General features: G+C 36.8%; 1 protein-coding gene across 3 annotated transcripts in view; it reads right to left on the bottom strand.

Moving 5' to 3' along the window:
- Nucleotides 1–12,105, bottom strand: part of LOC106884322 (vacuole membrane protein 1) — a 90,639-nt gene extending 78,534 nt beyond the window's left edge. The window contains exon 1 of one of the 3 annotated variants that reach the window (XM_014935647.3): nt 11,811–12,105. In XM_014935647.3, the coding sequence (XP_014791133.1) occupies nt 11,811–11,815 (5 nt within the window). In that variant the 5' untranslated portion in view covers nt 11,816–12,105. Of the gene's footprint in view, nt 1–403; nt 491–5,826; nt 6,292–11,810 lie in introns of those variants that run through there. The other 2 variants (XM_014935648.3, XM_089359538.1) reach the window with 2 other exon arrangements.
- Nucleotides 12,106–16,199: the final 4,094 nt, after the last annotated feature.

Genomic DNA, 16,199 nt, shown 5'->3' with positions numbered 1-16,199 from the left:
AAAAAGTGGTGAAAGCAGGCAGCAGAGGTAAGCAACTATTCTGAATTAAAATTGATACATGTCCTCTTAATTTTATAGAGATAAATCTTCTGAGGTTTTACATTGGTTATTAAAGATTATAAGCACCAATCTGAAGGAGAAGAGATCTTGCCAAGAAACCTCATTACCCATTACACAACAGAGAGCCAGCTATTTTTCTTTTCTCATTGGATATATGGTCTGTGTTACATCAATAAAGCTGTAGCCATTTTGTATCAAATTGGTGTTTATAATACCTAATACCATTTACATCAAAATTTGATTCCTGGGTTTATTTTTCATTGCAAGTATTTAAACAGAGCAAAATACCTTGCTATGTTGCATACACAGAGGATGTGCTAGTGCTAGGTGACTGATGAATTACCTATTGTCATTTTACGTCTGCTTTTCCATGTCGGCATGGGTTGCATGGGACGTCACAATCTGAGTTAGTTCTTATCTGAAGTAACTGCCCTCCTAGACAAAAACAAAATAGTACAGCTAAAACTGAAAAAAAAATGTAAAAAAATAATCATCATCCATAGTACCTACTTTTAGAAGAGAGAAACAAGTGCTCAGCATTTTCACCACTAACACGGTTGCTTGGCACGCAATAGATACATAGTGTGGGTTTCATGAGTGACACTATTGTTATTTTCCATCGAAAAATTTTAGATGGAAAAAAGAATAGGCTTAAAAAATTGATGCTTATATTATCATTATATTACAATATTAAAGCTATATTATTGTTTCTGACAAACTTTATCACAATTCATATAATGTAGTAGCACTGTTGTCATAAAATAACAATGCACAGTAAGGAAGAGAAATATATTTCATAGAATGGTTATTGTTTGTCTATAAAAGGCCTCTACTTACACATAAATCATATAAGTGTATGCTTATGTTAGCAGTTGATAACACATTCACACACACAAACATTACGAACGCAAGTATGGACAAATAGTTAAGTTCACTTCACAACCATGTGTTTCTAATTTCAACCTTAATGAAGAACAAGTTGGACAAGCATCTTCTACTATGGCCTTGAATTAACCTAAGGCTTATAAGTGAATCTGGGTAACTGGAACTTATGTGAAAGCCTATTGGTGGATTGTATTTGATGTCTGGTTTAACACCACTATCTGGTTCTTGAGTTCCTTAATAGAGTCCACTCTGCTTTTGGCTTTTTTTCCAGGTCCCCAGCCAGAGGGTAACTGCATATCGTGATGCCCTGCAGAAACTTATGAGTCATAGATCCTTTTTCCCTTTCCAGCTCCTCCAATATCAAAGGCCCTGGGAAAAGATCATGGGAGTTGCCCTTCCAATATTGACTAAACCATAGAAAAATTTATCTGAAGCACATACACATGTGCAGCAGAGACAGCAGACCGAATACCAGGGACTGACCAAGGAAGACCTGAAGAGAAACAGTCAGGGTTGAATTGAGAACACTGGTTGAAAGAAGCAACTTTGAGATTTGGAAAAGTGGTGTATTTGAAAAATAAATGTAAAACTTAGAATGGTGATATTTTCTGGCTAAGTCCAGAGAAAGTGGCAGTGGCCTTAGCCTTCAGATGCCCTCTGAAACCAACAATATACATATAAATCATATGTAGATATCTCATATAATTAATCAAGCATTGAGAACCCTTATAGAAACTCCTGTATGCTGATGACCTAGTTCTAGTAGTGTTAAACCATGAATCTGTAGTAAATGTGGGAAAGAAATCCCAAACATGGAAGTAAAAACCTAAAAATGAGTGACCTCAAACCAAACTTAGCAAACAGTAAAATTTTAAGTAGGAAAGAAGACAGGAATCCAGATGGTAACGAAAGAGTAGTCAGAAATTCCATATGGCATACTCACAAGATATGTTGGAGTATTAGAGGAAGCCTAATAGAAAAGGTAGATTATATATACAGTAGATGCACAGAAGCACTAATAGTACATGTGAAATAGATTTTCAAATATATGAAGGCTCCCAAGAAGTAGTTGATAGCTTTTGTTATCTATGTGACCTAATTAAAAGTTAAGGTGGGTGCTCCAAAAGCATAGTAGCCAGTCTAAGAAAACAAAGTGGTAAAGTTCAGGGAATTATGTCTTTGCTGATAACAAAGGATTTTTGTCTCTTAGAGTGAAAGGGCAGATTGTATAACGCTTGTGTCCAAAGTACAATGCTACACAGTAGTGAGGGTTAGGCTTTGAATGCAGAAGATTTGTGAAGGATAGAAAGACATGAAATGAGCATGTTCCATTGAATGTGCAATGCTGGTGCATATGAATGAAACAACATAAATGAGCCAAGGAAAAAACTGGATCTAAAAGAAATCAGATGAAAGAGAAGATTATGCTGGGATGAGCAAATGATGCAGATACAGAATGACAGTTAACGAAGTGATGAGTGAATCTGTGGAAAAGAATGATCTAAGAAAAGACAGGATGAAGTGGTGAAGGCTGATCTCAAGATACCGAACTTCACATAGGAAGTGACAAGGACCACAACAATAGTCAACACATGGTACTGGAGAAAACTTGTCCACCTGTGCAAGAAACAAACTTTAAAAATCGTGATAGTGATGGACTTTGAAATGTATAACAGGTCTACATTTGGGTCTTTTGCCTATTATGCTGATAATGCTTGTCTCCTCCTTTTTAGCACCTTTTAATCTATCATTCATCTTCTGACAAGGGATGGCATTAGATCTGATTATCTGATACACCATTACCCTTTTGTACAGCTAGCCATCATTGCCTTTCCCTGCCAAGTAACATATTACTGACATCCATCATTCTCATCTTTGCCCAGGATTTTACTAATCATTTATCAGCAAACATGGAACTGTGTCATCAATGTGTCTCTTTTCAACCTCATCTATTACCCTCTTGCTCCAATCACTCTCCCTCCCCTGCATTCTCACTCTGGTTCTTCTTTTTGACATCACACTTTCTTCGATTTACCCCTTAGTCATGTTGCTTTAAATGATGAGTAGAGGAGACTTTTGAGGAATACTAGGCAACCTAGCACTGGTATCATGATAAAATGCACCCAGTACACTCTGTAGAGTGGATGCTGAACAATTGGAGACAATATAGAGTCATGAGAACCATTCAGCCTTGTCATGGTTATGACAACCTCTCTGATGCTGGTGCCACAATAAAATGCACCTGGTGCACTCTGTGAGGTGGTTGGTGACAGGAAGAGCAGATAACCAAAAATAAATAAATAATTGTACCCCAAATGGAAGATTTGAAATATGGTCTTTGATTCATCTAAGAGGGCAATAACTCCAAATAACAACTGATTCAGACCATAACATCCCTATCCAACCAATTGCAGAATACAAAGGAGACATGGATAAAATAATAATGATGATGATGTGTGTAGAAAAACAAACTGTTCAATTTAATAGTAAATGTCAATTAAAATTACATTCATTGAAATACAACAGTATGATGATTATCAAATGAAGTAATCAATTCCACAAACCAACAAAATGAACATAATGTAGATTAAACATCCTAAGAATACATTCTATTATGTTTTTCATTAAATCACTAATAATTATTATTTCCTCTATGTGCAACATATAAAAGTACATAACCAACTGTAAACTTCTCAAAGACTGAGAGTTACTCAGCTGAACAGGATTAATTTACTGATAATAAACTTGAATATTTTGAAAAGTCATAGGTGAAAGAAAACAAATGACTTCAGTATAATTGATAAGGCAGTTTAAAAGATACAAAATGTTGGTGCTGAATTTCTAGTACAACTATAACAGAATTTAAAGAGGGCTATAAAAATTAAAAAAACTTATAAAAATATATTCCAATCTCATACTAAGCTGCTGTATTCAGTTCATTTTAACAAAGTCAAGTAACTTGAAATAAGTCATCTTTGAAGTCTCAGTCATAAGACTGGTTTATCTTCAGATGATTCTGTTGGATATTTCTTTAATATCTGCGCGAGTTTTTTATCCGACAAGCATTACCAACTGATATATCTAAACAAGTGACAAATTAGGAATTAAAAGAATGGGAAATAAACAACCTAATAAATTACCTTCTAATACAAGCAAAAGTTAAACAGGAAAAGTAGTATAAAAAAAAAAGAGAGAATGCAAGAAATTAAATGAGAGTACTGATTGATAGAATTGACGTGTTGACTGTTTAAACTGACTGAATCAAGCATTGACGAATTAAATCTAAGAAACTGTTAAGAAAAGACGAGGATAGAAATAACTAGAAATCTAAACATGTTGAAAAGTTGGTCAAGAAAAACAGCTGTTACTTGGAGTAAATAAAAATTAATTGCAACACTTTAGTTGGATATTTTTTTTTTTTTAGAGAATTTGTTCGTCAGGGTGATAATGATAATAAAACAAGGATGTAGTTCTCAGAAACATGGAAACAATTAGTGATATGACCTTAACACTGAGATCTGCCACACCTATGAAAAATTTCTAATCAATCAAATTCCAAAGTTTTATGGAGGGGTATAATTTAAGATAAAAGGGATCGCCAGCTAACTAAAGAAAAGATTAATCTTTGAAAGGGGCTGATAACAAAAAATATTGTAATTATTCGAGAAGAAATTTAAGGATAGGTAAAAATTAATGAAATACAAAACTAGATCCACATTATGATCACGTTTAAAACATATGCTAAGTAGGCATGTTGCTTGCTGCTCCATAGAAACTGTTATAGATAGGCAAGTATATTCACAATTGAAGACTTTATAATAGAGTAATTATTGAAAATATTATACCATATCTAAAAACAAAACCTAAATTGTGAGAGGTCTGTTGTAAGAATAACTAAGGTGATGACACGTAACAAGGGAATGAATTGAGATAAAACCACCTGATAAATGCCGTGTTATGCATGTGCACACTCACAGAAAAGTCACACCACCTTTTCGCTTCTCTTCTTTTAGATTTCAGTCATGGGATAAAAGAAAGAAAACAAAAACGTGTGGCCTTTTTGTTGTTGTATTTTTTTTCCTTTCTTTTATCTTTTCGCTTTTAACTAGTTTCAAGTGGAAAAGAAAATGACGAAATACCTACTCACACGCATGTAGTCACATGTAAATTAACTTAAGCAGATAAATTGAAATGACAAATTTTCAGTACGTAACAATAATAATCTTCCTTGCCTTCTAAAGACTGTATAGGAATCAGTTAAAAGAAATGATACTTTTGAACGGAACATGTTATAACCTAATACTGTTAAAGTCATTATATTTAAGTTTAATTACCTAATAGACAGCTAACCTCCAAAATTCGCAGCATAAAGATAACGCGACAAGTTGTGTACTTGGAAAGCAATATCAAAGACCAAGATTATCAAAGAGAAACGTTGATGAAATTTTTTTAAAATTTGCTGGTGGCTGGATATGTTCCCTTAACAAATGCCAGACGATCCAGGGTTTTAAAAATAAGATGCACTAACTTTAATAGGAAAATATTGCGTTTATAAAACTGAAGACATAAAAATTAAGTTCTAACAAATCGATTATGATTGAAGAGTTTTCTAGGAAAATGCAGAGAACTGTATTGAAAGAACTTACTACTTAACTGGTTGAATATCGTCTTAAGGATTAGCCTAAATATTACTGAAAGGTTGTCCTTAAAGTTTATTTTTAAAAAACTGGTACAACAGAATGTTACAAATGAGAAAAAACAGACCAGCTGAAATTAAGTCAGCATGCGTATGGTGAATTATACCAGCATGGATATTATAGAAAACAGTTGATTTCATGCTCACAGAAAAATCAGGAAAACCGAAAAAGAAAAAGGTCTCACCTAGTCGTTTCAAATGGTTTTCTACTCGGTCCGTTCCTTTTCTTGTTCTTATGATCCTGCACCACACTTTCAGTTGTGGTTTTGTCGTATTAATTTGTTTACGGTTACTTACGAAGAGTTTCAAAATATATTTATCGTATTAATGAATAGATATATTTGTATGCGTGTATGTTTATTTCTTTTAAATATGTGTACAGCTGTCTAAATACATCGATGCATACACTTACGTGTCAACTAATACAATGAATCTATTCATGTGATATAATATAGTCACTGCTTGAAAGAAATAGAAAACTTAAAGAGTGGATATATATCCAGATCGGTGTTTATTAATAAACGTAAAGAAAATAGCCGTATAATGTGTGAGGCGAAGAATTTTAAGATAAAATGATAAATATGTTAAAAGCTGAAAGCCGCTACTAGCCAAGTGACACTGATACATGCCGCCATGGACAGTAGCGGCGTAACGAGCAGAGCTGGTTCTTAACAGCTTTACCATTCAAACAGTTCATTTTCATCTATAGCCGCGCGTCGTACAAATCGATAGTTGACCGGTACGCTAGAAATTAAAAAGAGAAAAAAGTTGTTGCCAAATAGATTCGTATTTATAGGGCAAGGCACCGTAAATGTGCATTTGTTTGTTTATATATATGTGTGTGTGTGCGTATTTTCGACTTGTACCAGTGCAAAGAAATGGCCATGACTACGACGACGATGATGGTAAAGGTGGTGGTCGTGATGGTGATGATGAGGAGGATGAAGATAATGATGTCGATGATGGTGATGAGGAGGATGATGATAATGATGTCGATGGTGATGATTACAATGATGGTGGTGGTGGTGATGATGATAGGACTTTTAAAATCTATCATGTGATATATCGATGTCTCTGCGTCGTTGTCGTCGTCATTGTGCTAATCATCATCGTTATCATCAACAAGCTTAACAGTTTTTTGGTGTTTGTAATGGATATTTAGAACTTAGAGCTCTAAAATCAATAAGTTCATACGTAATTACATTCCCTGGAAATCTTTCCCGCTTAATTTGACTCTTTATTCATAATGGTTTTGATACGAAAATATTACTTTCTTATTTAATTATAATTCAAGACAAGTGTGAAATCCATTCTCTGAAAATTGGAAGGAAAAAAAGTAAGACGAGATTTCGTGAGGAATATGAATATCATGCCTTTAATTGGCTCAGGGGTAATAAAGTCTAATACTATCAGTACAATCAATCACTCAATAATCTGCGCTCTCATTCGCTCCCTCTCTCTCAAGAGTATATATATATATATATATATATATATATATATATATATATATATATATATATATATACATAATCATCATCATTTTCTGCCGTCCATGCTAGCATGGGTTGGATGATTTGACCAGAGCTGACAAGCTGAGGGGCTACACCAGATTCCAGTCTGGTTTGGCATGGTTACTACAGCTGGATGCCCTTCCTAATGCCAACCACTGCAAGAGAGTAATGGGTGCTTTTATTGTCACTGGCATGAGTGCCACTTGTGTAACACCAGTATCTGCCACGACTACGATTTCACTTGGCTTGATAGGTCTACTACTTGAGCACGGCACATTGCCAAAGGCATTAGTCATATATATATATATATATACAAAGAATATATATACATGTATACACACATATATGTACATACTTACATCTACATGTGTATATACATGCATATCAGGGTACAGGACGTTAGAACAATAAACTACAGACAACGGAACGAACACATAGGAAAACGGAAAGCCCCTTGGAATATCCCTTCATCAGCTGTCTCTATTCTATCTAGACGTTTGTCTTCGAAACGTCTAGATAGAATAGAGACAGCTGATGAAGGGATATTCCAAGGGGCTTTCCGTTTTCCTATGTGTTCGTTCCGTTGTCTGTAGTTTATTGTTCTAACGTCCTGTACCCTGATATGCATGTATATACACATGTAGATGTAAGTATGTACATATATGTGTGTATACATGTATATATATTCTTTGTATTATTACATTATTGAACGCACACGTCCTATTTTACAAGTAAGTCTACTATATATATATATATATATATATATATATATATATATATATATATATATATATATATATATATGTGCCGGTGGAATGTGTAAGACATTCGAGCGAGATCGTTGCCAGTGCCGCTGGACTGGCTCCTGTGCAGGTGGCACGTAAAATACACCATTTTGAGCGTGGCTGTTGCCAGTACCGCCTGACTGGCCTTCGTGCCAGTGGCACATAAAAGCACCCACTACACTCTCGGAGTGGTTGGCGTTAGGAAGGGCATCCAGGTGTAGAAACTCTGCCAAATCAGATTGGAACCTGGTGTAGCCATCTGGTTCACCAGTCCTCAGTCAAATCGTCCAACCCATGCTAGCATGGAAAGTGGACGATAAACGATGATGATATATATATATATGGCATTTAGTTGGTTACAATGATGAGGATTCCAGTTGGTCTAATCAACAGAACTGTCTGCTTGTAAAATTAACATGCAAGTGGCTGAGCACTCCAGACACATGTATCCTTAACGTAGATCTCAGGGAGATTCAGTTTCACACAGAATGTGACAAGGCTGGCCCTTTGAAATACAGGTGCTACTCATTTTTGCCCACTGAGTGAACTGGAGGAATGTGAAATAAAGTGTCTTGCTCAAAGACAAAATGCGCCACCTGTAATTGAACTCACAACCTTATGACTGTGAGCCAAATACCCATGGGGCCCAGTTAGAGAATTGTCAGTGGGGTCTTCTACAAAAGCTGAAGATTAATATTTCATCTTTTGTGTAGTACACCTAACTGGCTTAAAACCAGCCTTGTATATATATATATATATATATAGTTCAAAAAAACAATAACAAAAAAACAACAAAGTGAGGACGTGATATGGATAGTATTATTGGACGCTCAGGAAAGGAAAGAGAGAGTGTATGACGTTTCGGGCGTAGCCCTTCGTCGGAAAGATGGAAAGTTCGGAGAATGGAAGAACGGAGAAAGAGGAAAATGGTACCGATGCCCACGAGGTTACATGATGAAAAAAAAAAAAAAAAATATATATATATATATATATATATATATATATATATAATACAGAATGGGACAAGAATGCAAAACATCCAGACAGTTAGGTGATACAAGAAAGGGACAAAACATACAGATAGACGATACAAAGAAAACACGGACATGTCATTCGGAGTTTTCTCTCTTCAGTCAAGATCCAGATTGTGTCTTTCTTATTATATAGTTTTACACCCAGTGAGTGTCAACATGTAACTTTTTTTTTATTTCAATTAAAACAATATAACATTTAATATTGATAATCTTTCTATAGTCAACTATAGTACAGGACATTTTATATGAGTGTGTATGTGTCTTTGTGTGTTTTTCCGCATTCGATGGTATGAGATAGTAAAAGAAATTTCATATCGCTACGATGACAAAGACAATGTCATATTTTGTAAATGTGTGTGTGTGCCTGTGAGTGTGTGTGTGTGGGTATATGAGTGAGTATGTGTCTGTGAGTGTGTGTGTGTTTCCATGTTATATACATTATTAAACACACGCATACATATACATATGTGACGACTGATATGTGTAAATGTATATCTGCATGTATCTCTATTACTATATGTATGTGACTGTATGTGAGATAATTTTTATTTTCATTTGGATTAAAACACACACCTACACATATACATATGTGACGACTGAAAAAACAAGGAGGTGAAAAGCTATGTATGTCTGCGCGAGTCTGTCTTACTATATGTATATGAGTGTCATCGCATTTTGCATATGAATGTATATGTGTCTGTGAGTGTGCGTGTGGCTCAGTTTATGTTTCTTATTCTACAACCACACCAGCAATCCAATGTCAGCCCTTCGCCTTCTACAACATTCCAACTATTCACTTCCCCATTGCCGTTTCCCACAGGTAGCCCATTTGGCCAATATACCCATTTATGTACAATATCCCCATTACACCTACATTCATTCAACTGTCATGTGATGGGTCATGTCAGATGCAGTGCCAACTGCCGCAAGGAAGAGTATATCCACTGACAGCTTTTTGGTGCATTCAAAATTCACTTACACCAGAACCCCAATTTTCTACGACAGGTTAGGGCTTGAATTTCTCCAAACGGATGTATGACATGTCGCTTAGCCAAATTAGCCCATCATCTACTCTACAAATGTTTTGTTGTCAATGCTTCACTCTCCCGTATCACCTGTCTCAACATAACTGTAATATATATACACAAACTATGCCACTTTAATCTCGAGCAATGCCAGGTATCTCTACTAGTATAATATATATGTGTGAATGTGTTTGTGTCACCTAGTCTTGACATTGTGTGCTAGTTTGCCATATCATACAAGCAATGTCATTTGTTTCCAGTCTCCCCTGAAATCGTATGTGATTATGGGGAAATATGACCCTGCTTGGAAACAAGTGAGCACTGATGACAAGCAGGCCATCTGGTGACAGAAAATCTGCCTCAAGGAATTGCATCTGTTCCATGCAAGCAGGAAAAGTAGACATTAAAATGATGTTGATGACAATATGTATACAGGCATATATCATCATCCTCATCATTTTATCATCATTATCATCATCACAATCATTTTAACATCCACTTTTCCATGATTTCATATATAATCTTTGAGGGTTCAAGTTGTTCCAACCAATGGAATAGCCTGCTTGTGAAATTAACATCCATGTGGCTGAGCACACCATAGACACATGAACCCTTAAAGTAATTCTCAGGGAGATTCAGCATGACACAGAGTGTGACAAGGCTGGCCCTTTGAAATACAGGTACTACTCATTCTTGCCAGATGAATGGACTGGAGCAACATGGAATAAAATGTCTTGCTCAAGGACGCAACACATCACTGGGAATTGATCTCAAGATATTGCAATTTTGAGCTGAATACCCTAACCACTAAGCCACACACCTTCACAGTTAAAATCCTTATGGCTGCTCCAAATGCTGTCTCACTAACACCAAGGATCTTTCCTGTTAAAGATACATCCTTGACATTACTAGGACTGCATCCAAAAGAATAGTTTTACTCTTTAGAGATAGAACATATTTCAGCTCCCAAAAACTGCTGACATTTTACAAAGCTCAAGTGAGGCCCACAATAGAGTTCTACACTTACATCTAGGATGGTGTTGTTGTAATGCACACTGGCATCCTGGATTACATACAAGAGAAGAGTCACTCAGCTGAATGGCACTCCATCACAGACACACTCCAGCCTCTAACCTGCAGACATGCTGCCTTCTCTCTCTTTTTCTTCCATCACCATTATCCCCTCTGCTCCTTGGAGCTGGCCCAACTTACAGCTCCACCACGCAACCATCTCCAACCCATTCATCTCTCCACCTCTTGGTCCCCTTCATGCATTCAGCTCCCTCTCCCCACAGCAACCACTATACTCAATCCTTCATCACCAGAACGTAGAACCTCTGGAATCACCTTCCCTTATGTCTTTCCTACTGCAGCAGTTAAAACAGAACATTAACAACATCAATCTCATCAGTCTTGGAGGGTTTGCAACAGTTATAGGCTTTACCCTTTCTTCCAAATTCAGCAAGTAAAAAATATACGACTACATTATTCAATATATATATATATATATATATATTCAATGTGTTCTTATTAAAATAAGATATGATATGAATAAGATAAGATATGAAAATATATATTCAATGTGTTCTTATTAAAATAAGATATGATTTTACTGAGACTTCACAGCTATTTCTAGCAAGTTGGATAATCTCACAGAAATAACACACCGAACCACCGTTACATTTATTTTCCACACAGAAGCCTCATACACAAGTAGCCTCACTGCTTGAATCAGGAATAGGTTCACAATGTGGTATATAACACTTCTTAGGGATAAGGGACGATTTAGGACCAACTTCACATCTGTTACTTACTTCATTATCCGTGAGACGGTATCGTGTGATTTGACGAAGTTTTAGCTGTTATTTCCTGTAGATAGAACGGTCACGCGGAGGCTCCTTCAATGGTTCTTCTGATTAAATTGTTTATTGAAGCTTGCAGACTGGTTAACTCATGCGACGAAATACTTAGCAACATTTATTCTCCCGCCGAGATAAAGTACCAGTCAAGTAATGAGTTCGATTACCTAATATTGGCCTTTTGCTAAAATTTGAAACAATTATTGTTAGTTCTCTCCCGTTTGCACTAATTTTATCCATAAAATAGTGTAGATTGTAAGGGAGCTAACTCCAGATTTTCTGCGTTAAAATTTTTAAAACGTATTATGAAGCCAACATCTATTTCCCTTGCATTGTTGATAGGAAAAGTCTATATACTAGGTGCTACTAATTCATAGTTAATACAGAGAGTGATATATAGTAGTTATTAATATTTTATAGTTAACTAGCAGAGATACTTGGCGTTGCTCGGGATTAAAATGGCAAAGTTTGTATATATATATTAGTTATGTTGAAAGAGGTGATATGGGAAAGTGAAGTACTGACGACAAAACATTTGTGAAGTAAATGGTGGGCTAATTGGACTAATTCATGTCATTTTTTTCTTTTTTTTTTTTTTAGCTAAATCATTTGGTAAATTCATTTGCTCATTATCATCATCATCATTTAATGTTTGTTGTCCATGCTGGCATGGGTTGGATAGTTTGACCAGGGCTGGCAAGCTGAGGGGCTGCACCAGACTCCAGTCTGACTTGGCATGGTTTCTACGGCCAGATGCCCTTCCTGCTGCTAACCATTCTGAGAGTGTAATGGGTGTTTTTACATGCCATGGGCATGTGTACCAGTTATGTGACACCAGTGTCTGCCACAGCTTTGATTTCACTTGGCTTGATGGGTTTTCTACTCAAACACAGCATGCTGCCAAAGGTCTTAGTCATTGCCTCCATGAGGCCCAACACTCGAAAGATGCTTTTTACATGCTACTGGCACCTGTGCCAGTGGTGTGACACCAACATATGTTACTTAAAATGGTTAATGAAACATGATGTGCTGAGGTTGTTGCTAGTATCGTTGTTATTGTTGTTAAAAATATTGGAGAGCAATTAACAGTTTGTTGTCTGGTTAATGTCATGTACAACTGTTTCACAGTTGTATATGACAGGTTTCTCTTTGTTGTTTCCTTGCTTAATGTTGTTTTATTTTTGTGACATGTCATGATTGTTGTTGTCCCATGTTTCAGGATGTTGTAGATATATTTAGGAAAATGGGGATGAATGAACATGCAATGGCAAGGATAGCGAAGATTGGTCATGCTATGACAACCAACTGTGCTCTTTGCACATTCTGATTGAGCAGACACATGACACACAAGCAATCAGTTGAATAACTGGTTGTCATCCATAGAGTTGTTCTTCAAGAGACATACCATGTCTTTGCATAGCCATTCTAACATAAATTGTTATAATAAAAAGTGTTCTCCTGCATCTGAATAATTAAAAACAAACCAATTTTTTTCATTGTTTTATTAAGGAACAACCAACAAATAAAAGAAAAGCTCCGAGGTAGTGAGTTGGTAAAAAATATTTTGTAAAGCTTATAAATTTTAATAAGTTTAGATGATGTGTCAAAGAAAGAAGAAGACCTACAGCACAGTGAGACATTCAATAGTTCATCATAAAGGATATTCTCCTTCTAAAAAATGTTCTTTTCAGTGTTTTATTGTTAAAGAACAACTAATAATTAAAAATAACTCAAGGTAGTTTGTAGATTAAAAAAATACTTTAAAAAGTTTACAAATTTAGATAAGTTTAAATGACATTTTGAAGCAAGAATTTTGATGTTTCATTAAAACCTTTCACCAAAGAGAAAAAAAAGATGCTCAATATTGAAAATAGCAATGAAAACATTTGTAAACACTTTGTAACTAATCTCCAGCTGAGTAAAAAAAGAGTTGGTTTAGAAACAGGTGAAGGAATGGTGTATCTGGAGCATAAGCTCTATGAATCATACCCAGATGTTCAACTACAAGGGAATCTTCATGTGATCATTCAACCTGCCAGAAATAGCAACCAAAACTTTCTCATACTACAAATTACAATCTTTCAAATCGAAGTATAATGCAGTCCTTGATGTATGAAAAGGCAAGATGGTCACAGCTAGAATGTCTTTGACCAACTGACCTGGGGCTAAGGAACAACAATGATGGACCATCTGAGTGGAACAGGTCAATGGTAATCTAGGCTGCTTGGTGTTGAGGTCTCTTCTAGGCGACAACAAGTAACCATGTACTCCCACTCCTTTCAGTCATGGTTGGGTCGTTGGCAATTAAACTGGCTCCCCTCTCGGTTCAGCTTACTGGATCTTGGAGGAGGGTGTGAGGGCACCCATCAGAACTAAAAACAAGATCTGTTCATACAAGGACACAGGAGCACTGTCCTTGGTGCTGATGTCTCTTCTTGGAGACAACGGGTAAGCATGTACTCCCACTTCTCTCAGTCATAGTCAGGTTGTCTGCGGCTAAACTGACTCCCCTCTCTGTTCAGCTTACTGGGTCTTGGAGGAGGGTGTGAGGGCACCCATCAGAACTAGAAACAAGATCTGTTCAAACAAGGGTACAGAAACACTGTCCTTGTCCCTCACCACACCAAACAAAGACCGCAATGGTGGATCAAGCAGAGGAAGCTACATCTCTAAACTCAACAACTGATCCTAGCAGAATGGGGCAATATCAGATGGACTGGTTAGAAAGACACAACTTTAATGACATTGGAGCTAGCAGCATTCCATTGCAACCAATCATCTGTGCCTCACATGTCACTCTAGGTAGTGCCACGGCAGATGGATTTTGGGCGATAGTGCGTGGAGACCTCCTTGCCAAGATCTCCATCCTAAACAAACTCACACCCTTGGCTAGTTTCTTTTCGATTCAACACTTCCTTTCCCTTTTTTTATTTATTTTTTCCTCTACATAATCCCAATAGTGATGGGGTAAGAATGGTGAGAGCAGGTTTGGTGAAACTAGAAGTTCTTAGTCCAGACCTGCATGTTGGTGGCAGATGCAAGATGTTCGCCAGCAATACAAGGACTATCTAAAGCAAAGCCTAAAACTGACTGGAATCAATCCCAAAGCCTGGGACACTGAAGCTCAGGACAGACCTGGCAGGCATCATTCCATCTCCACTGTGATGGATCATTTTGAAGATGAACGACAGAGGAAAGAAGAAAAGAAATGACAAGAAAGAAAATAGAATCTGCAACTACCAAAACCTACACCACAGATCCCTTGTAAACTTTGCAATAGATGCTTCCATGCAAGAATTAGCCTCTTTAGTCATCATCATCATCATCATCATCATCTTCGTTTAACGTCCATTTTCCATGCTAGCATGGGTTGGACGGTTTGACTGAAGTCTGGTGAGCCAGCTGCTGCACCAGACTCCAATTTGATCTGACAATGTTTCTACAGCTGGATGCCCTTCCTAATGCCAACCCCTCCGAGAATGTAGTGGGTGCTTTTTACATGCCACCGGCATGAGGGCCTGGCATCAACCACATTTGGATGGTGCTTTTTACGTGCCTCCAGCACAAGTGTCAGTGAGGGGGTACTGGCATCAGCCACGATGGGTTGGTGCTTTTTACGTCCTACTGGCATGGGAGCCAGTCGAGTGGACCTGGCATCAACCACGTTCGGATGGTGCTTTTTACGTGCTACCAGCACGGGAACCAGTCTAAGGGTCAGAAGCAGAATACATAAATGATCTCAGCTCTACACCACACAAATGACACAGGTTAAATTTAAGATAAGTTTTCAACATTGGACGGAATTTGAAAAATGACATTAAACTATTTTTAGAAATGAAAGAAAAATCACCTGACTTACTGCAGCTATATGATAAAAATTGGATATCAAATTTTATGTTTGCTGTATTTAAATGGACTTAATACAAACTTGCAAAGGAAAAGACACTTGTGAAAAACGTAATGTCATGGTATTCATCTGGAAACAATATCTCTTATGCTTGTGCTGTGTTTAAAAACACAAAATATATTGGTGTATTTTGTGTTTTTAAACACAGCACGTTCGTAAGAGATATTATCCCCTGGAGAATACTGCAATAAGCTGGCTTTTTAGCATGGCTGTATGGTAAGAAGCTTGCTTCTCAGTCATATGGTTTCATGTTCAGTCCCACTGCGTTTCATGTCCAGTCCCCCCACTACCACTTGACAACCAGTGCTGGTGTGTTTATGTCTCTGTAACTTAGTGGTTCGGCAAAAGACTGATAGAAAAAGTACCAGGCTTATAAAAAGTAAGTACTGGGGTTGATACATTCAACTAAAAATTCCTCAAGGCTGTGTGCCAGCATG

This window comes from Octopus bimaculoides, chromosome 1 (assembly GCF_046866305.1).
Source record: "Octopus bimaculoides isolate indiv1 chromosome 1, ASM4686630v1, whole genome shotgun sequence".
NCBI classification, from domain to species: Eukaryota; Metazoa; Mollusca; class Cephalopoda; order Octopoda; family Octopodidae; genus Octopus; species Octopus bimaculoides.
This window is presented reverse-complemented; position numbering and strand designations above follow the sequence as displayed.